The 26561-nt window shown below is 33.2% G+C and overlaps 1 protein-coding gene across 1 annotated transcript in view; it reads right to left on the reverse strand.

The window, feature by feature from the left end:
* Window positions 1–26561, reverse strand: part of LOC150097554 (MFS-type transporter SLC18B1-like) — a 60770-nt gene that overhangs the window by 4075 nt on the left and 30134 nt on the right. The window contains exons 6-12 of the mRNA XM_090407504.1: window positions 24026–24113; window positions 20817–20965; window positions 20464–20562; window positions 20152–20243; window positions 10026–10121; window positions 7769–7843; window positions 2042–2135 (exon numbers count right to left, since the gene is read on the reverse strand). Coding sequence (XP_090263630.1) covers window positions 2042–2135; window positions 7769–7843; window positions 10026–10121; window positions 20152–20243; window positions 20464–20562; window positions 20817–20965; window positions 24026–24113 — 693 coding nt within the window. The remainder of the gene's footprint in view (window positions 1–2041; window positions 2136–7768; window positions 7844–10025; window positions 10122–20151; window positions 20244–20463; window positions 20563–20816; window positions 20966–24025; window positions 24114–26561) is intronic.

Here is a 26561-nt window from a genome sequence, read left to right on the forward strand (position 1 = left end):
CTCCTGAATAAACTACTCTTTGATATCTCTCCATCAACCACCCGCCTATCCATCTCACCAACCCTATATCCATTCCCATATGTTGTAGTTTACGGATTAAATTCCATGTGATATCCTGTCAAATGCCTTTGCCAGGTCCAGCAGTATCACTGTAACCCCATTACCCTTATCCAGTTCAGCCGTCACCGTGTTATAAAACTTGAGCAAGTTACTGAGGCATGATCTACCCTTCACACCATGCTGTCCACCGTACAGTATCTCATTTTCATCAATCCATTCCTGTATTTTTCCCTTGACTACTTTCTCGAAGACCATGACAATGACTCCTGATAAGCTCTGATCGGTCGGTAATTTGCAACCGTAGTCTTGGATCCTCCTTTATGCAGTGGAACTATTTTCCCCTCTTTCCACACCTTCGGGACTAAACCAGATCCGAGACTCAGATTAAACAACATGAAGTGTTTCCAACGCTGTAAAGGATCTCAGTTTGAACCCAGATTCCTTCTCCGAACTTCATTCTTGGAAGGATGCACTGTATTAGGGAGCGTTTTAAGTTTTTAATATTTTTGCTATTCCATACTCGACTATCACACCCGAACATATTTAAAAGCGGTTAGTTCTCTTCATAGGACCTATGTTCATTGTCCGGAGTCCAAGAGCAATGTTCACGGTACCATAACGTTGAATGCCATGAAATTAATTATTTATTGGTAATTTTTGACGAATTTAGCTTTGATTTTATGTTTTGAATGAACATAATCAAAGTTCTCCAATTCCTGTTCATATATATACATGTATATACAGGGTGTTCGGGATAAATTTGACAGTTTCGTAAGGAAAAAGAAAATCTTCTTTGTATCTATTAAATTTAATGAATTGACAAAAAAACATTACACGCAGAGTTAATTACAATACTATCAACAAGATTTACTCAAAATAACCACCATTAGCATCGATCACAGCTTCAATTCTGCTTCGGAACCTCGAACAAGCTGATGCTACAGTCTCCCTGGGAAGGGCCGCAAAAACTGTTTTAATTTTATCCATTAACTGGGCTTTTGTATTACTGGAAGTGCGATTGGTGTCTTTTTCAACTGCGCCCCATACAAAATAATCCATGGGGTTAAGGTCTGGGGAGTTTGGAGGCCAAACATTTGGACTGGTGAAGTCGTAGAAATTTTCAGACAACCATTTTTGACTTTTCCCAGAGGTGTGGCAAGGGGCCGAATCCTGCTGCCATACATACGGCCTACCATTGGCTACCCTTGTTATCCAGGGCTTGACTACAGTTAGCAACTCCACGAACAAAGCCCGAATTCCAATGCCAGGGTTCTTCAACACCTGTTCCTGCAGATTTGCGAGGAATTCTGCTGTACGAACTCAATCAGATCGTCTGCTAGGGATCTTTCTTCTTGCTACATCCTCGTAGTCACCATTGCAAGTCTCTAGTTCATGCCTGATTGTTTTTACTGTATTCAGGGAGCATTGGGCAGCAGTCGTAATATCCTTATTTTGATGGCGGGCACGAATCATCATGATACAAGTTATTCTCTTCCATGATTCAGGTGGGTTCCAGCTATCCATCCTTTCTGACATCTTGTATATGAATGAAGAAAGGTCCAAACTTTTAAATGAAGAGAAGTGTGTGTTAATACATGTAACTTACGGAAAAATATAATTAATTATAAATATGTCAAATTTATCCCGAACACCCTGTATATATATATATATTTTTTTTTGTTTGTTTGTTTGTTTGTTATATTTCTTATCTTCGTCGATCTTCTACCTTTCTAGAATGCCTTGAAAACCTGAGTATAAAAAAATTATTATTTTATTCATCATCATTTTAGGTAATGTCACTAAAGTAATTAGTAATATTTAATCAGTGACGTAATGATTATTAAATTATTATTATTTATTTTTAAAGATATCTTGATTAGAACATTAGAAACTTGCAAGTCATATCTGTTATAGTAGTTACTCTAGCATAAAAAAAAATAGTAACACTTTTAGAGATATTTGGAATCCACTAAATACTTACAACTGAACCTTGTATACCGGCAATAACGGCTGTAGCAGGCTTGTATGTCAGATGGTCCACTAATATCCCACCAATCGACGGTCCAATGAAAGCCCTAAATATTATAAAGATTGCCATAAAATTATATATATATATATATATATATATATATATATATATATATATATAATTTTTGAAGACGTTTGTCAGTTAGATGAGATCGAAGCCGTTTTTTAGTAGGTTCATTTTAAAACTTGCATTCATATATATATTGAATCAAATGTTATTATAGATTTAAGTACATTTCAATTTATTATATTTATTTCGGAGGTACTTCATTAATAACACGTGTGATTCGAATTTACCTGATGCAATGGAATACTTATATAATTAATAATTATGATCAACTTTTTTTTTTAATACCACGCTTCAAAATAAAGGACTTACAACAAAACTAAAATAATTATTTTATGAACAAATTATCGAGCATTCTTTGACGCGCACGTAAACTATACAAACTGTATACCAAAAGACTAAATGACGACATTGAGGAAGAATGTCGGTTTCGAGATGGCACGCATACTAATAACAGTAAATATACTACGAGAAGGAGAGTATTCATTTGAATCTCAGGAATACGAAAAAGCGCCACGTTTTTAATCTAAAAAACAAACAAGACTTCCTACAAACATGGTCTTGATATATTAAAATCCACTCGTTACAAAGGTTTAGTTCGATTTGCTTATTTCAATTTGCTCAAAATGAAAACAGGAAGCTAGCAAGTAAATATGATTGTGTTGGCGGGGGAGGGGGGGATGTTTGTTGACATAAAATAGGAAATATTTGTTTTTCATAAACAAGAATGGACAGGTTTCTGACAATTTATATTTATCACTAATGATTATTTTATACGCCCAAAATAAACACAGGAAATTCAGAATATATTATTTTTATTTCATAGAGTTCTTTCTGTAATTGTGACGTACAGGATATCGTGTGACTTTTTATCAATGCAAGTCAAATAAGTCTTACTTTTTTTTTAAGATTTTATGTCGTGTGATTGCGTCTTAGTTCGTTCCTAAATGTTACCTACAGCAATTTTACTTTTCAGAACCTGTTTTCTTGATCAGTCTCGCGTAAAATCTTGATAGTGAATGACGCTATTCAAGTACGCCATTTGTCCAGAAGAATGTTAGCAAGAGCACAAAGTATCGTTTAATGATTGTGATATGCTGTTAAGTAATTTTACAATGGATTGTATGATGGAAATCTTTTAATAAGCTACGAATTTTTTTAAACAATATAAAATCCAAAAACCGTTAAGTACTCATCTAGAACTAGTTAGCATTTGATAGCGATGAAAGCAAATCTTTATTATTGTCTTTTTTTTAATGTTACTCTTATTCTTTGTTTTTCTTGAAAATAAAGAAAACTACTGTAACGTTGAGCCTCAGTCGCCCTGATGGGTTCGAGTGCCCTTTGGTGAGAAAAAATCTGGGTTCGAATCCCTTGTGTGACGCGAAAAAACTTTGGCTTGACCTTCCAGTTCAAGTTGAGTTAGTGTCATACTGAGATCGTAGGTTTCCCCCCTTAAACTCAGGTTTTCTGTCTCTCAAAACAGACAAACCGTCCCGTGAACACACATATCTACAGACATAGAATACTATTGGACAAGGAAAGCAATAGAAAACTAGGACCCGTCTTAATCATAAAATTAGAAACACAAAATTTTATATAATTTTGTATCATTTTACTATGAAAAATGACGTAACAAATAAAGTACTGTCAATCAACCAGTTTTGTTTAGTGGCTGTAACGCATCCGGCGCCTGTGTGCAAAACTTTAGTTGGCGCCCCTATCCCCCCCTCCCCTTCAATAAAAAAAATCACTAAAAAAAACGTTTTTTTAAAGTATTTCCTCCTCTTTGGCGCCTGTGTGCATCGCACACATTGCGCATATGGCCGGCGCGCCCCTGCAGACGTATCGAAAGTGTGGCTTAACTAGCATACTGTAAACTCAATAATGAGGGAACACCGTCTTATCGAGTCCTATAAAAATAAATAAAAAATGATCACAAAACTCAAGGAGCCTGCGAAAAGCTTGTTAAAAAAATTGCAAAATCGTAGTTACGCCTTGCACTGAAAGTTTAGGTTGCAAACATTAAAAAAAGAGAGAGAGAGAGATGAAAGAGAAAGAAAAGAGAGAGAGAAAGAGGGAGAGAGAGAGAGAGAGAAAAAAAAAGCACTGTTTCTTGTACTCGTCTCGATTATGAGCAAACGATTTTATACTCTTGCGAGTAGTTATCTTTACCGAACAATTCCGCTCGCGCATGACATCAAACAAGATAATTAATGGAAGAAATAATTATACAGTTAATTAACTTTGAAAAAATTTAATGAGACTGGATTTCCCCCCCCCTCTCCATTGCACACAACAGTGCAATACGTCAGAAAGTAGTCTATTACGTTCACTACATGCAAAGCTCGCTTAGTAAAACGTAATAATAAAGTAGAATGTCTTATTATTATCATTATTATTTATTTATTTAAGAATAAATAATAATAAAAATATTATTATTATTAAAAAAAATAGGAATAATAACGCCCTAAAACAATCTTTTCAGTATCACGAACGAAACGAAAAATGATGGAGTAAAATTTATCCATATCTTGTTATTCATATTATTTTCGTATATCGGGAGCATTTCCGGTTATAGATTTCGAAAGGGAAGTAGAATACGCTAGGCCGTGATTTTACATAAAATTTTGCAATAACCGAACGAAAAGCAAAACAAATATTCCAATCTGCTTATTTTAGTCCGTAATTAACTCTAAAAATTTCCTGGTGCTAATTAACATAAGGCGGTCAAAAACAATTGCCTAATTGGTCAGTTTTAAATTCTTTACGTTCTATGCGATTTCATTTCAACGTTTGTTTAATTCTTTTATATTTTTTAAAGGCATGTATATAAATAGACATACTTTGGTTAGATAGGAATCCGTTGCCGTGTTTAACACTGAAGATGAACAAAAGTCATAAAAATAGTTAGCCTTGGCTGACTTTCTCATACTGGCTGAGATCAACCGTACGATCATTGGCTTGGTTATACTGCACTGAGGGGCAGTAGAGTGAAATTGGTAGGTTTGGGAAAGGGAGGGGACAGTTGTATTAACTGTTAGGGTTGAATAAATGTAAAAAAACTAATATACAATAAAATCAGGTTTTTCACTTTTTTTCTTGTAGCTAAATAAATGGAAGACATTTTTAAAACTGAAAACCTCACATAGTATATACTCCACCACTAAACTAAACCTTAAATTTTGAAAATAGTGGATATAGAAAATAAAGGTCAGCATGACAGAGAGAAAGAGATCAGCTTAGGTTGTTTCATTATATCACATACAGATTGGTGGGCCAATTTTGATTTAGATCTTTTACAAGCTATCATTTTGTCCTACGTTTCTAACATGCTTTTATTTCGTTCTGATCATTTCATGTTTCTGACTGCTCTCTCTCTCTCTCTCCTTCGTTTTCTTTCTTTCTTGCACACACACACAATACGGTGTACTCTTCTCAGTCACCATTCTCATTCCATTCTTATTCGTATTTCTTTCTCTTTTTTTTTTTGGTTCATTTCGACAATGTTCTATTCTTCATCTATTCGTTTCCAATCCCTCTGCGTCCGAGACAATAATCGAGAAACGTATTACGGTGCAAGATCAGAGTAGCGGAATAACAATCGTGACTCCTCACCGAGAGACCCTTTTCAGGTACAGTTGTGGGGAGGTGCTGTGGTTATTATTCCACTTCCTCCGTATACGCTTCTTTGATTTGCCGCTAGTTTTTTTTTTTTTTTTTATTACTGTCACTGGTTTGCCTTTTTTTTTCTTTTTTTTTTTTTTTTAATCACGCATTCGCGTTATGAGAGTAGGTTCTTGACACGTTCGTGTCTGCGGGAGAGAGAAAGAAAAAGAAAAGGGAAGGAAAGGAAAGAAAAAAAAAAAAGACACTACAGAGCAGTCAGCCAGTCTTCACTGGCTGTTTCCGAAGGCGATACTAACCGTGAAATTTTTATGTATCTTGCTATTCAGGTCACGAATGTTCATCCCATCTATTTCTCGTTTTTTTTTTTTTCTTCCATGGTGAGTCTGACTTAAGAGAAACTTATTAATTTGTGTGAATTTCTCATTTATGACGACAACCCAATGCAATCACGAACAGCCCCGTTAAAAATTATCTCGAGACAATTTAGGCAAATTCAGAACGGTCTCAGCGAAGGATTAAAATTCAGATTACTTCTTGTTTTATATATATAAAGTATATTATTCTAAATACCTGTTTTGTGACAGCTGCCAATTGCAGCAAACTCAGCATACACGATGACAAAATTTATTATTGTTATTATTATTATTATTATTATTATTAGTAGTAGTAGTAGTAGTAGTAGTAGTAGTAGTAGCAGTAACCATCAACAGAATCAAAGAACTCATCGTTGCAAATTTACACACACACACACACACACACACACACACACACACACACACACACACACACACACACACACACACACACACACACACACACACACACAGATGTTTGTGCATTTTTCTCTTCTAGAAAAAAAAAGAAATTCACGATGCTAATATATGATTTTTAAACAGCTATTATTGGTCATAATTCATTTCTTGATAAAGATGTAACGGAATAGCCGAGTATTATATTAACTGAAATAATAAAAAAAAAAAAGAAGTAACATACTATATAGTACGCCCACAAATACGAGACCCTTCGACACTTCTGCGCATGTCAACAGAAGGAGAATCCATTCCGATAATAGGGTAATCAATACGTATTGTGAGATGAGCTGTTTATTATTACACGTCGGAAAATTTACTTCTCTTTGATGATCATTAAAGTGGTAACTATTTTGCTTGAATAACAGTTGGAAAATTTTACCTATAAAGCACGTGATTTCGCGTGTTGGTGACCAATTCGTTCATCGCTTTTATTTCTTTCTCTCCTTCAACATGAATTGACTCTTCGTGGCAGTCTGCAAACGAGAGTGCTCCCTTTTGTGGTCGGACTATACCACTCTTACTTTGAATTATTATTATTATTGATATCATTATTATTCAAAAAAACATAATGAAGTTCCCTGGAATACCACAAACGCGCCCTATTCACTCCCTTTAAAAAGACTAACACGTGCCCATTTATAGTTATTGTTCGCGGACATGTGTACTCACACTAATATACAGGGTGGGCCAAAAGTCATGAAAGGGGTCTGAAGTTTTAATAAACTGATACCTGGCTCATCGTGGGTAACGAAACAAAGCCACTGCCATATAATACACCCCCCCCCCCTTCAGATAAGCTCAGCACAACTTTGAGGAAGACAGTAGAAATTCCACCAGAACAAACAGAAAAAAAAAAGAAGAAAAAAAAAAAGAAGTTCAGTGCAGTAATAACAATCATGGATATTTATCAAAGGTGAATGTTCTCAGTATTTTGTATTGAACTATGTAATAATAAAGTTCTAACTGTACAAATTACTTATCAAAAATGAATGTACTCAGTATTTTGTGTAGTGAATTTTTTCAGTATACAAAATGTATTAATAATGTTTTTTAATTGTGTATATATATAAATACACCGTATAATAATAAACTTGGATATTGATATTTAACAAATTATTATTATCAAAAATACTATTATTAAAAATTATTATTTTTATCAATTGGAACTTACCCTAGAGCAAATGCCGATACGATATTGCCAGATACTACTCCATACGTTGACTGATTATCAGGATGTCCTCTTGCACTAGATGCAAAAAAAAAAAGCATAAAAACAAAAATGCCAAATTATTATTACTATTATTTTACAAACATATTTATACCAAACATATAACAATAACCATGGTCAACAGTGCTAAATTAGATGTTCATTATACGTAAATATTTAATTAATGTATACCTAAACGTCCCGATTTTGGGGACAATCCCAATTTTTAAGCTTGTATCACGCTTTTTTTAGTGGTCGGACACCAAAATCTCCCGCTTTTGGGCTCCCTCATTTCAGTCATCATCACGTGATCACAAGTAAGAGGGCGTGCGCACGCGCATAACTATACTGATATGCATAACACTACTCACATATGTAATAATAATATTAACGCTTATTCATGACGAATATTGATATTCTGTTTTTTTTTTCTTCTCGTCGAACGTTGTTTTTAAACTTTAAGTTGTTTAATACATTGCATGATTATATTTTTATTATAAAAATGAATAGACAAAAACAGAAGTGTACAGTACTTTTAATACTTAGAGAAAAATATTATTGTACAACTACAGAATCTAGTAATATATATATATATATTACAAATTATGAAAAATATGTTGGGTAAAGGGGGGAGGGAGTGTCCCCTTCTGAAGTCAAATAATTGCTAGGAATTAACATGGCTTGTCAGTGATATTATTATGAAATCCAAGATTCTATCTACTCTGGTTGCCTCATGAATTTTTTATTTTACCTAATGTTCATGTATATTTATTTTACCTAAAAATAAACAAAAAACGCTGCTCTTGAGACCAAACACAGAACTTTTCCAAGCCATCGCACGTCTCCAATAAGCGAGGTGGTGGTCTCACACATGGATCGCTGAAATACATCTTCCACTTAACAGTAGCTCACTCAGGATTTAATCTTTGGGGGGGGGGGGGCGAGATGAGTAGACGATTTGAGAATGCACACTACGCATCGCATTACGACCTATGAGTGAGCATCTGCAATGATCGCAAATTCATAAGTAGTATACAAATAGAAGACACGACACAACATAAATTTAAAAAATAATTTTAATTAGGAAAAGATTTTTGGAAAATTTTCTAGTGTTTTTTTTCCTTTTTCTTTGGCGGGGGAGAAATGGGTCTTGGCCTCCTCCCCTCTCTGGGTGCACCATTACCACTTAACGACAATGACAATCTATGCCCACGGTGGAATTCGAACTGGCAGCCTGTTGGTTGGAGATCGGATTCGCTTAACTACTCGGCCAATCCAAGTGACTATATTTCAGTCCGTTTAAATCATTGTATGGTTGTTACCAACTATGAATCTTTCAGGGACTTTGCTTGAAAACTTATTCGCGTGGGAAACGCACTCAAGTCTGAAAAATACTGTATTCTCCGATCAGTATATGTTTGAGGAGAAAACTGAAATCACAGCTCGTCCCAGAGGAGAAAAATCCTCTACCTATCTACTGGCTAATTTGGTCTAAGATGAAAGACTCAGATAATAAATAAATAAATAAATAAAAATTCTCATATTCTTGACGGAATTACAACCCAAAATATCTGACATGATGTGGTAACTCATACTGTAAATATCTTCTTTTGAAAGTTAGAACTGTGTTTCTAAAACAGATACAATGGTTAGCAAATGGAAACCGTTGGATACAAAGTTCAATAGCTATTTTGTTTCGCTACTAATTGGAAAGAGGAGCTAATGACACGAGTTATTATTGCACCGTGTTTTGTAATCGCATCTTGCTGAACAATAACACCAAGTGTCCAGTGATTTTATTCAAAACCTTAAACGCATTCAAGAACAAGAATAAGTGGAATATTATTCATTCCTTTTTTTTTTTTGCAGTTTATGATTAATACAGCTAGTCTCCATGACAACTTCCAGGAAAAAATGATACACATTTTATATCAAATTAATGTAAATATATGCGTTTAATGACTTACTAGGAAGTTCCGTGAGATAAAGAAAAAAACCTTAAACTGCGTCGAATGATTCCAGGGAATTTTGATTTTTTGTTCCCTATTGAACTAAATTTAAAACAAATTATATTACATTGATCCTTGCAAAGGACAATTAACTCTTTTTTTTTTTTTTGAATGAAAACTGTAGTGCCTATGTAATAACTATTAAGTTGGTTATCGCGTTGCTTTCTTTAAAAAAAATAAAAAAATAAAAAAAATAAAAGAATTTTACTTACACAGCATCCTTCACAGCATGTGCGGTACAGCAGATCATCGTTCCTGCCATACCTAGACCTAGAAGTATCTGAGCTACAATAACCACCCATAGTTTCCTAAAAGAGAAATGAAAATAATTATTTCTTTAGATTTGAAACATGACTTATGAAGAAAATCTGAAAAGGGATGGACATTTTTTTTTCTTGAGAACTTGAACATTAAAAATCTATGGTAAGTTCAAAAATGTGCTCTTGCACATTTTTCTGTGCAAGAGTTATTTAGTTGCATCTCTCTCTCTCTCTCTCTCTCTCTCTCTCTCACACACACACACACACACACACATACACAAGCGCGCGCGCACACACACACAAAGAAATGTCTTTGTCTAAGTGATTATTATTTGCGAAAATAATGAACTAAATCTTCTCTTACAATTGTAGATGGGAATAGCCGAATGGACATAGGATGAATTTTTGTATAGCAATGTTAATACAGATTAGTAGAATATCGTCATAAAGTTTTACGTTTGCGGTTAATGAAGCAATCTTCAAAGTATTGATGGCAACTCATTCACACACAAACAAAGAAACATACTGTCAGATTCAGTGATGAGTCACCATATACTACGTATGATTCTGGTAAAGTACTTTGACAGACTGTAAAATCCTATTGAAGGATTGCTTTATCATAAGAAAATACCAACAGATTGGCACATTCTTGACGGAATTACAACCCAAAATATCTGACCTGATCTGGTAACTCATACTGTAAATATCTTCTTTTGAAAGTTAGAACACAGTTCTAACTTTCAAAAGAAGAACAGACACTATGGTTAGCAAATGGCAACCGTTGGATACAAAGTTCAATAGCCATTTTGTTTCGCTACTAATTGGACTAATTCTACACATTTTAAAGGTGATTTCCACAGAATATCACATTGCTAACTAATATTCACAACAGCGACAGGCAAGGACTACTGTATAAGGCCATCATAAATCTTACGATTTATGATGGCTTATACAGTAGTACCCAAACTGACCTCCAAATTGACATTTCTACGTCAGCGCACTATGGAATTTGAGTGACGTAATACGGCAGTAATCATGTATTATAAATCATGTTTACAATGATATCTACTTTCGCACTAAAAAAATAAAAAATCGTTCAAAGTGAGGTTAGTTTAGAATTTAGCTGGCCTAAAATTTTTTTGTTTAAATCGAATGGCTTTTGGTCGATGCCATAATTTTTTAATTTTTTTTTTTTTTTTTTTTTTTTAGGTAAGATCCTGAATTGATTCTCTAAATCAGTGAACACTTTTTCACTTGTGTTCCGTGAAAAATTATTAATATGACCCTGGAATGGTTTTAAATGCTGCGACAAGTTCAAACATGTTTGAAAATCAGGGGGTCCTCACTTAGGGTGTGGATTGTGCTATTAAGGCCAGCGCGCTGGCTTTGACTCAGCCGCCCGCTGTTGCCAATACCTCCGAACTCGAGTTAAGTACGGAGGTATCTATTCTAGGAAATGTGCGATCGCAAGCAAAGGGCAATGCAATGCGATGCGGCCCGGCACGCCTGTAGTGTGCGCTGTCGCACTTTTGCAATGCGATACAGCCTGCTGCGTCGATAGTGCGCGCTTAGCTTTACATCGAATACGAGACCGATGATACTCGACTCTAACCAAGGTGTTCCGTTAAAATTTCAGGATTTGTGAAGTGTTCCATCAGAGGAAAAGTTTGAGAAACCCTGCCCTAGATTTCAGTATGTCTTGGAAGTAGCGTACAACATTATTATTATTATTAAAAACTTTCGAGGAAATTCATTGATTCATCTAGGATAACAATGATAATGATAATGTGCGTGCGTTTTCTTTTTAATTAACTAGGAATTTGAATTTGAATTATTAAGAATTTGATTATGATAATGAAAAAAAAGCATTATATTGTATATGCTAAATGAAATTTTCATTATTAACCTGGTACTTATCTTTTGATATGTCTATAAGTGATGAATAATTTTTATTGCTCTACTTGAGACCATGATTTAACTTACTAGAGGCGAAGGGTATCCATAGCGCAGTCGTGAGGATATCGCGACATTTGCCAGTAAGCTGGAAAGACCCCTTTGAGAATATGAGGGATTTTATAGAATATTTTCGATTGAAAAACGAGGTTCCGCTCTCATAGCAACCTCGTTTTCAATCGCAGCGTTTTTCTTTCAGGAAATCAGATTTTTGATCCATCAAACAGGCAAACCGGCCTAAGAACACACGTGGTTGCTTCAGCAGTAATTCCAGCCAAACTTTTTGGTTCATTGGAAGCATGAAATATATTGGGGGAAAAAAAGCACAATCGGTCTCTAAATTGCAGAATTTAAATATTTTCTAACTCTTAGTACATTCATGGCATTGTCTAAAATTAAAGACACATATTTATGTTTGGCATTACGATTTTAAAAAATACTAGAAAAATATGGGTTAAAATCAGTCTGTTGACATGTTTATATATATATATATATATATATATATATATAATGTCTGGTATCATCACAGATACATTTTTCAGTCTGGGATATTTCTCTTCTCTTTTTTACGAAAATGGTTGCTCATTTTCGAAGACCATTTAGGTTTTATAATGAGCACTTTGTGTTCAACAATAAAGAATACAATGGCTGTTTGTTTAAACTATCAGTATCTAAAAGATAGCTGAAGAATAATGTTACCATTATACAGGCAGTCTTATCGATATCTTAGTCATGAAGTAAATGAGCCACTCTTGTTAGTCGTATACAGTTTAGATAACACCAATTGTTAAGACAATTTCTTTTACATATCTGCAACAGTAGAAAGTGGACGTTACTTGGACTAAGTTTCTGCTAGTTTCGTAGCTTCAAAATTGAATTTCCTTAAAATTAAATTATAGCAGACCGTTTTATTAGTATTCTTGTTTCATATATTTTTCAGCAACGATTTAAATCATCCTAAACAGCCATACTAAAATGCAGTTTTTCTCTCTCTATTATTATTATTATTATTACTACTTTTATTATTATTATTATTATTATTATTATTATTATTATTATTATTATTATTATTATTATTAGCTAATATATATATATATATATATATAATTTCTGATTGGATGGGAGGTGTGTATGGGAAATTACTCATGCCCAAATGCATCGTCCCATCTGTTAAGTTTGGTAGCGGAGTTCTGGAGCTGTTTCTTCTGCTGTAGATTAGGACCTTTGGTTGAAGTACCCGGCAGAAGGAATACAAACGGATTTCAAAAGTGCTTATGCAATACTTCTTACATTGTGAGCTGTTTCACGGAACAAATCCATATCTCTCGCTTAACAACGTAATGCATCATGTCATATTGTAGGTGATATTGCCACATTAATATTATTACGTGAACACCTCTATGGAGTCCACGAGTCCCTTTCACAAAACCCACGGTATACACTAATTAATCCACTGTCTACACTAATCCACACTACTTAACCAACCATCTACTGCTCATTAGCAGTATTTTTATCTATATGTGTTCGCTTTCAAATTTGTCTAAAAAAGCGAGTTTCCAGAAGAAAAAACCTCGCTACCGCCGTATGAGATCGGCCAACTGGCCTTTAGTTGAAAAATGCATATAAAATTCCTCTGGTCATGCCAAAATCGAACTCAAATCTTTTCCAGTTGAAGGGTTCCAATGGTTCCTTCAACTGCTGCAGAAGCACTTGAACATAGTTCGAGGAAAACGACGTGGAAAACTTCACGGATATTGTTATCTTAAAGAAGATTATTATCAGTGTAGTATCAGTGATTGATAAGAAAGGTGGAAATGTAACTGGGTTAAACTATATACTATTGAGGTGTGTGAAATTTAAGTTACTCTGAAATATAGTACTGTCTCAGTGCTTATTTAAACATAGTATATGCATAAAATAAAATTTAAAAAAAATTCTGTGACATGTTTAGGCGCATGGCTTTAGCCGCATTTATTCAGAAGACAGCTCACTTGCTATTTTTTATTTTTATTTTTTAGCGCTAAGATAGTCGGTCTCTCAGATTATGGTTGCAAAATTGATTTTTCCTCCGGGTGCTCTGATTTCTCCTTCACAAATCTAAAACCGATCAAGAATATATTTCGTTGTAGTATGTATTTCGTTGTAGTATGTCACCTTAGACGGACTTAAGTCTTCTGGTGGAATAACCTAGGTTCGAATTCCGCTTAGAACGCGAAGAACCTTTATAAGGACTTTTCGAGTGAAGGTGAGTTAGCCTGTCTCATACGGAGGTTGAAGAGTTCCCTTCCGAAACTCAGATTTTTCATTTCTGCCAACTGGCCAGAAGAACACACGCAATGGATGAACATGAAAGATTATGCAAATAGGATATATGTTTCTATAAATCAAAGTTACTTGGTTATGACATGCTATTGAGCCTAACACAAACTTTGTTAGAAAAGCTGAGGCATGTTGGAATAGGCGGGCCTCTTCACAGGTGGTTTACAAACTACCTTCAAAATAGAAAGCATATCACACGTATCTGGTCAAACCGAAGCAGAGAGCTACCAGTAATCTGTGGAGTACCACAGGGAGCTGTACTCTCCCAAACTCTATTCAATATTTACATGCTCGATATTAATCAGCTACCACTCAAAGGAAAGATATTCCAATACGCAGACGATACAGCACATAATATCCATCCACAATAACGCAAGCATAGCCCAAACAAATATGCAACATGACATAAATCTGATCATAGACTGGCTCAAGAAAACTCCATACACCTAAACTCAGAAAAGACAAAATTAATGATAATCAGAAATCCACTCACTCGACCAGCTAATAACAAATATATAACCATCCAACATCCACTTTCCAGGATAAAAAACACACAGAACAGCAAAACCACTACAATCACTCAGGTTGAAACAATACGATACTTTGGAATTTACTTCGATGCAGATATGAACTGGAATAGCCACATAAACCATCTACACAACAAACTCCGAACAATAATTAGCAAACTCTACAGGTTAAAATACATAGTTCCCATATGCCTAAAAACACTAATATACAAAGCACTATGCCAAAATATACTGATATACGCTATAACAACGTATGCTTTCTGTACACCCTACAAATTAAATAGATTAATGTCGCTACAGTACAAAATGATAAAACTGATCTTTTGGGAACAAAGAGAAAATAACGACCTTATATACATTGCAATGACAGAACACAAAATACTGACAGCAAAACATTTATGTCACTATGCAGCTTTGCTAAAACATTATTTCGATGTCAAATACAGGACAGTCAGAAATACATACCGTATAACAAGACCTCAGACTACTAATTATATCACATATAAATACAATAATCACTACGGAAAGACCACGCGAAACTTCTACATCCCAGACAAGATGAACAAATTACCTTTTGAATACAGAAACCTTACAAACTACAATAACCTGAAAAGAGCTCTAAGGACATATTATGAACAAGAAACACTCACCCAAAATACCATACAAACTTAATGAAACACAATATATTCGTTCAGGCTTCCAGTTCAGCGACGCATCAATATACTCCAAGTTATTGTGTGTGTGTTTGTGCGCGCGCGCGTGCGTGCGTGCGCGAATTTCTCAATCATAGATTTCGTAGTTTCCAACACAACAAAAAACCCAATAAATAATAACCAACCGGTGTCATCCTCAGATAAGCTTACATATAAGCTTCGAGGATGAAAGCAGAGAAATTAGTTCTCATCCAAGATGTATCATATGTAACCAAATGCATGTAATGTACATATCACATGTAAACCGATGTATGTAATGTATGTAATAACTGTAACAAAAATATGCAATATAGAGTGATTATATCCATTGATATTGTATATATAGAGTGTAAAATTGCAAAGAAACATCTGTAATAATCATCATTATGAATAGTATGATAATATACGTTAAACAGTTATTGTTATTATTATTATTTAAAAAAACTTTATGACGAGAAAGTATTTGTTATGCATAATTGTGTTCATATAATGTATGTAATTTATCTGAGAAATAATAATAATAATAATAATAATAATAATAATAATAATAATAATAATAATAATAATAATAATAATAATAATAATAATAATTATTATTATTATTATTAATAATACATTACACAGAAAAAAAGAAAAAGAAAATTCTGTACGAATTTCATTGTTACAAAAAAAACAGAATTAAACCTGTTGTAAATATGTAACCACAATATGTAATCATTATTTTTATAATAAAAAAAGGATTGAATTAAAAAAAATATTATGTAATCAATGTAATGTATGAATCATATGGAATCAAATGCACGTAATATATGTATCATATGTAATCAAATGTATGTAATCATATGTAATCAAATGTGTGAATCATATGTAATCAAATGTATGTATCATATGTTATCAAATATATGTTATCATATGTAATCAAATGCACGTAATGTAATGTATGTATCATATGTAATCAAATACATGTAATGTATGTAACATATGTAATTAAATGTATGTATGTACGCAATGTATGATCACATGTAATTTAAATATGTAATCATAAATTTTAATAAAAAAATAATATTTAATGAGAAAAGAAAAAAAAATTTATTATTATTATTTATTTATTATTTATATATTATTTATTATTATTTGGGAACAAAGAGACAATAACGACTTTATATACAGTGCAATGTCAGAACACAAAATACTGACAGCAAAACATTTATGTCACTATGCAGCTTTGCTAAAACATTATTTCGAACCCAAATACAGGACAGTCAGAAATACATACCGTATAACAAGACCTCAGACAACTAATTATATCACATATAAATACAATAATCACTACGGAAAAGCCACACGAAACTTCTACATCCCAGACATGATAAACAAATTACCTTTTGAATACAGAAACCTTACAAACTACAATAGCCTGAAAAGAGCTCTAAGGACATACTATGAACAAGAAACACGCACCCAAAATACCATACAAACTCAATGAAACATAATGTATTCGTTCAGGCCTCCAGTTCAGCGACGCATCAAGACATTCCAAGTTGTAGCGTGTGTGTGTGTGTGTGTGCGCGTGCGTGCGATTTTCTCAATCAACGGCTGCAGAGGAAATCAAGCCAATTAAATAAAGAATATCCTTTTCAAGTTTTTCCATAAAAAGGTCTGCACATGGTGGTGACAGGAGGCTACCCATGGCTAGACCTTCCGATTGTTTATATACTATGTTGTTTACTTTGAAGAAATTTGATTTCAGGCAATGATGAAACAATTATGTGATGTCGTGAGGGAAAAGGAAAATCGGAAGGTCTAGCCATGGGTAGCCTCCTGTCACCACCATGTGCAGACCATTTTATGGAAAAACTTGAAAAGGATATTCTTTCCGCCATTTCACCAAAACCGTCGATTTGGTGGAGATATGTCGATGACGTGTTCATCATCTGGAAGGACACCATGGAAAACCTTCTCGTGTTTCTTAATAAAATCAACTCACTACACAATAAGATCAAATTCACTATGGAACTGGAGAAGAACAAAGAACTACCTTTTCTTGACATCCTCGTGAGGAGAGAAGATAACAATATACAACTGTTCATTTACAAGAAACCCACAGATAGATATCTACATTATTCGTCCAACCATCATAGATCACAAAAACACAGCATCATTCATATTCTCCTCAATAGAGCCTTAAGGTTTATTTCGAAAGAAGCAGAGATGTGCAGAGAGAACTGTCACAAATAGCTAACACTCTATCTCTGAATGGATACCCTTCTAACATTTTAAACAAATTACTATTTAAAGACAACCTCCAACAACGTGTTACGGTGTCCCAATGTGTGTCCACAGCTGTCATTCCATATATTAATTCAGTTTCCACAAAATTGGCGAGAATGTTAAAAGCTCATAACATCAGAGTGGTTTTTAAACCAACTACCATGATCAGACAAATCTTAAGATCACCCAAAGATGAGGTACCTTTCTTCAAATTTCCTGGAGTATATGAAATTCCATGCACGTGTGGCCTTTCTTACATTGGTCAGACTTCTAGAAGTTTTGAAATAAGACAGAAGGAACATGTGGGGGATGTCAATCACAATAGAATCATCACATCTGGTTTAGCTCATCATTTCTCAACATCAAATCACGTTATAGATTGGAAAAACAGTTCTGCGCCTTACATCGAAAATGACTACAGACACAGAACTTTCAAAGAAGCAGCTGTGGTGCTACGCACGGGCTATAATTTAAATAGAAATCAAGGTATTATTCTTAAAAACATAAAAAAAATCTCATCATTTCTCTCATTTTAACAGAACTACAATATGCAAAAAAACTACACAACACGTGGTCATGTACCGGATTCTGACTGAAGCATTGGAACGCATGCACGCCATCAAACACGAATTATCAAATGTAACGGCCTATCAGTTACTAAAGTGTATGTTTTTTCATATAACTTGATGCATTTGTTTTCACACCAGTACAGCCTTGAAAATGCTAGACAGTGGCTAGCTAGTGAAACTTGTTGGCTCTTTGTATATTTTATCATTATATCTTATGGTCTTTTAGCAATAAAAGTTCCTAATTATTATTATTGTTAATTATCAGAATACATGTATGTATCATATGTATATGTATCATATATATGTATAGGTATTATTATTATTATTGTTACTATCTGTTACGTATGCAAGTATCTGTTATGCACAACTGTGTTCATGTAAAGTATTATAAATATTATATATATGTATGTATGCAATTTATCTGAGACATAATAAAAAAACATTTTGGATTATTATTATTATTAAGCATCACTGAAACTATTCTATAGACAGTTTAGGAGGGAATAATATTTCATATGTAAGACTTTTATTGCTTTAAAAGTTTAATAGTGTCATCCCCGAATAAAAATCGTTTGATTCAAATTAAATAATACATGTAGTGTTTTTTTATTTTATTTCAATTCATGATATGAGCAATATTCATTTTAAAGAATTGTGTAAAACATGGTTGCCATTTTTCAGTAGCCCATTCTCATTTCGATATATTCACCATGACAAAATACGATACAGTAACTACAAATGTTAAACAGCAGCAAAACTTTTCTCTTTGAATAGTATTTATTAAGAATATCGATGCGTAAATAACATTTAAGATATTAAAAAAATAATAATAAATAAAAATAAAAATAAAACTGCGCAGCTCGTCTGCACAGGTTGCATTACGACAGTGTTTTTCAAACTATCAGGAGATGTGAATAATGTCAAATTAACGTTGTAATCAACGTCGTTAAACTGTATATTTTTAAATGTCATGAATTACAGATGTGAGCACGCTCTCACTTATTATATAAATATGCGACTATTCATTTTGCTCATACTTTGTGTCTTGTTTTCTGTATCTATGCAAAAAAAAAAAAACTCCTTGATATATCAAAACGAATCTGACCTCGTTTGAACTAAACTTCATAACATGTTGTTTAATTTTGAAGGTACTGTATATATCAGAACACAGAATTATAAGTAAATATTATTTATTGACTTATTGCTGATATTTTGCTGATGTTATAACCAGCATCTTCAGAGCACAAAAACAAAGTTTGTCACAATACGCGAGGCAAAAACAACATGGTGTAACAAAGGGACTAGTTTAAAAAATTGTAGCAGCAACACAAAGACTAAAGTCCTAATTAAGCGCCCTCTATCTGAGAAAAAAAAATTGTAACAACAACACAAAGACTAAAGTCCTAAAAAATGTAAAAAAAAAAACACACACACAGAGAGAGAGAGAGAGAGAGAGAGAGAGAAAGCAGGTACTAGTTATGTCTTAAGATGACTGTCTCCCAAATCTTAGGCAAATTTATACAACCATATTTGTTGAGATTCGGAGTATGTTTCAATGCTTCTGTTGCTTCTAAGAACAACCTCTCTGACTTGCAAAAGCTTCTGTAAAAACTTCGTTCTCTGACTTGTAAAAGCTACGATTTGGGAGATAATCATCTTAAGACATAACTAGTACCTGCTTTCTCTCTGTGTGTTTATATATATTACATTATATAAAGATAGATAAAAATGGCAAAATGATACTCACGTATTGAAATTGAAACACGGAGCAGGTCCTACAATCAGATAACTGATGGTGGATAGCATGCAGGAAATGAAAATGAAAACTCGTATGTTGGACTGAAATACAGAACACTTACATATTAGTATTTCTGTAGGAGATACAAATTAAAAAAAAAGATTGGTAATAATTAAAACATTACTATATTCATAGAGAACTTAATGGTATTAATTCATTTTGATAATTACATAATGAAAACACAGTTTACACTGAGAAGTTATAAAATTACGAAATCTACACAACACACAAAGAAAAGATTCCAAATCTATACGAACTTACAAACTTATTGCATACGATTCCCCATCCTATAGCAGTTATGACATCCACTCCACCAGCAATCATGAACACCATTCCCAGATATACTGGCTGAAGATCAAACTGCAAAATAAAATAAAACGAAATTATATTTTTACTAGAGTAAAAAAATGCTTAAAATCATTTTAAGATGAATATTAAGGATTCATCTATAAAATATGGATGGATATTTTTAATTCGAAATATTTTTATATTCTCATCAGTTACATTTTTCATTTAATAATAAAGTGAATGCATTAAAAGTATACCGACATAGTTTTTGAATACAAATAATTAAAATTAAATTCTACATTTGCATCATTACCAACTCCAAATACCTGTCTTAAGTGCACTTCTAATGTGGCATCGTTGAAGCCTATTACCAGGAAACAAGACACGACCGCAACGTAATCCAAAATAAAACTGGGATGAAGTAGCAGTTTCCATGATCCCACAGCTGTACTATTGTCAGCAAGGACGTCTTCAACTGAAATAATCAAGATATTGTAAGAAACAGACATCTCCAACTCCTCATACTTAAAAGAAAATCAACAATTAAACTATAACGTACTCATTGAAGGTCATCAAATACTTTTATCTCCACAGGATTCCAACCCTCCCATTCTAGAGTGAAGTAATAGGTTTTACTAACTACCTGAAGCTTCTAATCAACGTTGCTACCATATATTTATACCATAACTAAGAGGTTTCTCAAGCTTTTTATGCTCTCCCTTAAAAGAGTTCGTAAACTTACTTTGGGAACTTACGTTATAACATACTGAATTAATATCCAAGTAATATGCTCGGTATTCTAAACAGATTCTATTAAAGATATATACATTTGCGTAGAGTTGTTAAGATACGGTTGATGATGAGAACTGAATTTTACAGCTAACAAGCTGTAAAATTCAACATAAAAACTCCATCAATTTAGAATAGATAATTAACATCTTTATTTATACTTTCTTCCTTAAAGTAAAGCGCACAACTACACGAGGGCGATCTGATACTAGTTCTGTGTTTAAACAGACTAGCGTGCAACTTAATCATTCACCCGAAAGCATCGCTCAGCCTGATAAAGTAAAAGGAATTAAAGTGGTCTTTTAATAAAGCTATGTCTTAAGAACTTTTCCGCTTCTTACCAGCAATGCAAAAGAAACTATTTGCAAAGAGGATCTCTCTCTGTTCATTGAAATAATTGAATGCTCTATCGTAAATATTTAAATACGTGATTATACGTGCTTCGTCGGATTTCATGACGGAAGAAAAAGTCTTCAAGATTGGTCAAGAAAATGTAACGACTAAAAGGAATTTTGATCCACCGAGAGAAATTGCTCTGTGGCCGACAACGAATTGCATTTATAATAATAACGGTACGATGATGTCAAGTTGGAAATTTTTTGGTGTAACGCTTGAAGATTGTTAACATTCCGTTATCCGTAGTTTATACTAAGTACCTGGTGAGAACAGATCATCAATGAAAGGAGAATAAAAATAAATGGAAGGAAAGCACCAATAAAATTATATTCCTATTTCTTCATGCATGAAAAGGGAAACAATTGATACCAATATAATAAAAAATATTTAATCTTAAATCAATCTTATTTCAAAATGACTTTTTAGTAATATTCTTAACATTGAGTACAGGAAGGGATCAATAACCTTAGTTTGCTTTCATTGATGGAAAGATGCAAATATAGTAACAGAAATGAATTTAATATCTGTCAACAGCGTAGTGAAAATGCTTGTATTGTTATGGATCCTATGAGCGCTTCCATAAACTATTGACTCTTCCGAAAAAAAAAAAAAAAAGTCTGTCAACATAAAAAAAAAATTCGCGATTTCTAAATATGTGTCTCTAGTTTTAAATTGTTCCTTGATCAAATACCATTATGCTTCAGTACCTCCAAAATTTAATCCTAGATTTTTAAGACCTTGGAAATAAAGAGAAATTAGTGAATGCTTGCGAAATATCATTAACGAATCAATTTATCAAGCATAATCTGTATTTTTATAAATATTATAGATGCTCGAACGATAGTCTGCAGTTAGGGTGATATTCGTACATTAGAGGAATATTGTTTGCTCATAAAATACACTTAAAAGTCATATGTGAACTTTACAGGTGGTTCTCACAAGTCATATTACATTAACTTTAATAATAAATTAAATTTATTTATAAAAATTCGTTATGGAGAGGACTATTTCATGTTACAATTAAGGAAATAAACTTTATTTGTGTCCTATATCAGTTCGTACCAAAACTTGAATGTTATCCGTAGAAGGATGGCATTTGTCAGTTGAGAAGACGTTTGTGTTTCTGAGAAAGCCAATGCAAATCTTTGTTTCGAAAGCAGAACTTTAGATTCAGAAAAGGAGAGAGAGAGAGAGAGAGAGAGAGAGAGAGAGAGAAAGGGGAAAAAAACTTAGATGGGACGTTGTATTTGATTTGCCGGTTTGGTGGACCGAGTGATCACCGTATCCGCTCTCCGAGTTCGAATCCCATGTAGTATAGATGTTTGTGAGCCTCTTTAGGTGGGAGGACGAATTGCATTGTTCAGTGTAAACCCACTGCCCTGCTTTCTGGTGGCTTGAAGTAGCTTGAAAAAAGTTCATGTTTGGATTCCATAACAGGACTTCGGCTTAGGTAAAAAATATTTAAAAAAAAAGAGAAAAAATATCCTCACTCACTACTACTACTAATGTACCATAGGTTTACGACATTTCATGGGTGAGAGTTACATAAATAAAAAGGACAATATTCTCCTCATTAAAATTTAAAAAAAAAAAAATCTATATAGTAGAAGCTATGGAAAAGCTATAGTATCCACTGTCTTTATCTGAATTAAGTACTCCCCATATGCTTTTCCCGGACCCTTTTGATAATAATACTATTTAGGAAGATAAAAATCAGTCTGTCCCAGAGTTTTGGAATCTGTAAGTTTATTTATTTATTTATTATTATTATTATTAATGTCAAGATTACATTTATCTTTTGACTCAAATGAAGTATAAAACTTTATATATTTTAATTGATTTTGAAGAAAATTTAGTCTACTAACTGTGTCAATATTTTATTATTTCTTTCCTTTTTCCTAGCGATTGTACCCACTGTGAAAAGAAATATAAAATGACAATAAGAACTAACCTCATGAAGTTTAGACCTCCTTAGAGTCGTATTTGTTTGTATTGCCTCCTAAACTGCTTTACTGTTGTATACGAGGATACAACAGTAAAGCAGTTTCCGCAGGCCGGCCGCCATATAGTAAATGGGACCAAACCTGTTGCAAACACTTGGGAAGGCTTTCATCGACTGGCGAATAATCCTGCTCTGCCAGGATTAATTCATTACCTTGCAGTTAAAATTCGATTTGAATATGATAATGGCATCTATACCGATTATTGGTTTTAGTCATTTTGTGTCACCTTCATGTAATTTTATTTTACCTAATCTTTCCTTTTTTTTTTATTTCAGTATAATAAGAATAGAGTAAGAATAATCAGTATATTAAGAGTATAATAAACACAAAACAATTAAGCTACTCACTTGGATCTTCGTATATAAGTGTTGTCGCCAAAGAGCCTATAAACAACAGACCTCCAAGAGTTGCAAATGGTAGTATGTAACCTCCCCACTGCAAATAAATGACAATATAATCAATCCCAACACTTTTCTGTAATATTAAGACGTTCAGATATAAATATTATAACCTATCAATGCTCCAAAATTATCTGACGCAATTTGAGACTATTAATTATTATCGGTATGTATAATACATAATGACTGAGCAAAGTATAAATGAAGTAAACGAAACAGTCACCGCGTGTGCTTATTGAACTGTTTTGCCTTCATGTGGAGGTGGCAAGATATTTTATTCTAGAAAAGTCTAGTTTTCCTCTGCCTAAAAACGCACGCAATTAACAGACAAATATACTGCGTTTACAGCCTTAGCAGCTGTGACCATAATTGTAACCCATGCCAATATATCTGACACAGAAAATCAGTAAAATTTTTATAGTGAAACTAGAGCCGGGGAGCTAAAATATCGCTTATTTCTAACGTTACTGTACAGAAAAAAAGAAAGCAGCGCCATGGAAACAGTAGAAATATGCGCTACCATTTCCATGGCAACAGTAGCACGCATGTCTAATGTTGCCAAGGAAACGTGGAAGCATGGTATCACATTCGTCTTAAACAATCAAGTGAATGAAATTTCGTATTTTATTATACAGAAAACTGTCCATATAAAATTGATAAGTTATTTCTTTAAGCTACAAAATTCTCGAACTTTTAATGCATATAAATTTATTATATATCAGTTCTGGAAATGAATCAAGCAACGAAAGTATTTCATTTTTATATGTGATGCTGTTGTCATAAGAGTTTGAGTAGCTGTTGCTTATTTGGAGTAAATGTCGAAAACATATCCTTTAAAACAGATCTTTAGCATTCCCATCTTAGCTTCAATTGCCTTTTCATAATCTTCAAACACATACCATAAATAGCCTACTTGTGAATATCTTCATTACTTTTTATACACCTGATATTTACCACGGTAAAAAAAATTTCTAAACAACACATTAACGAAAAGACAAACAAACAAGCAAAAAAAAAAAAAACATTTAATGTAATTAATAAATGACATACTAATACTTGAATGAGGTCAAAAATTTCACATTTACAATGATGAACCAACTTGCGATTCATATAAATTAATGGCTTTTGCTCATTTTGATATTCAGACATCATAGTTCAATATCAGACTAATGAGTTAATGTTCTCGCCAAGGATGGCGGAACTATTCAAAGCACGAACAAACAGGAGGACATTTAATGCTCCAAGAAACATAATCAATACTTTGGAAGGTCACAAATGTATCATGAAACAGAAAAATAGTCTTGGTAAGAACTAGGCAGTAATGCATACTTATGAAAGCTAAAAAGGGGTCATTCGAGGTGAACTGTACTAGATATGCACTAATCGGGAATTAGTTAAAATATCCCCCCCCCCGGCCTACTTTAGAACCTGAATAAACAGGACCAAATGAGATTATAATTTAAGGTCAGCTCTCTGTGTCGTCCATTGCAAATATCGGCTTTCTTTTATTTTGAAATAGTCTATCTGCTTATAATTGTTATTACAGAACTGGTCATAATACGTTGATAATATAATATAAATGATATTAGAGATTACGAATGGCTTGCTTCACAGAAGAGGGAAGTATTTGAGATTAAATAATCCCTTTTTGTAATGAAAGGAAAAAAAAATTATATTAAATAAAATGGGAAAAGTCAATTTTTTTTTCTAAAAGGAGAGATTCAGAAATTGAAAAAATAAAATAATAATATATCTTTATTACTGAATTGTCTAATTACAAATATTTCAATGCCCAAAGAAAAATTCACTCATAAGAATCTACACTTAATTTTGTAGAGAAGGTATCAATGGATGGAACGTTGAAAATCACTTTAATTTCGTTAAAAGAGAAGCTTCTATAACGCTAGTGAGAAATTGAAAATCACATTGGAATTAAAAAAAAAAAAAAGGAGGGGAGAGATCACGTTGAATTATATACTTCATTTAACAAATAAAAAAATAAAAAAAAAATTAGAAAATGCGTGAATTCTCTCAATTTGCATTCATCTGAAATATCATCAAGAACATAAATCAATTCTTGATACCTCTTTTAGACATTGATAAATTGAAAGTATTGGGTATTTTAATTCGTCAGTCTGGCTGTCATTAAATGTGAATACTTTCTTTGGAATGAGACAGCCTGCTGTAAACAGTTCCCATGGATCTGAGTGCATGAGCAAAGATTAATTTTCTACGTTCACATTTGACATTTTCTGAAGCGCTTGGAAGCGTAAATGACAAACAGAAGAAATGCTTTCATCAGAACATTAAAGAGAGAAAGAAGGTATTCAGACACACGTAAAGTAAAAACAAACGTAATGGATGATGACTACAGGATGAAGTCAGATGGAGAAATCAACAGAGTTGTAAAAAAAAAAAAAAAAGCAAAGGAAAAAAAAACATTTAATTTAAAGCTATAATCTGTTATTTAAAATGTTATCTAATT

Source organism: Typopeltis vanoorti, chromosome 17 (genome assembly GCF_054136105.1).
Source record: "Typopeltis vanoorti isolate ZY-2024b chromosome 17, IOZ_Tvanoo_1.0, whole genome shotgun sequence".
Classification (NCBI taxonomy): domain Eukaryota; kingdom Metazoa; phylum Arthropoda; class Arachnida; order Uropygi; family Thelyphonidae; genus Typopeltis; species Typopeltis vanoorti.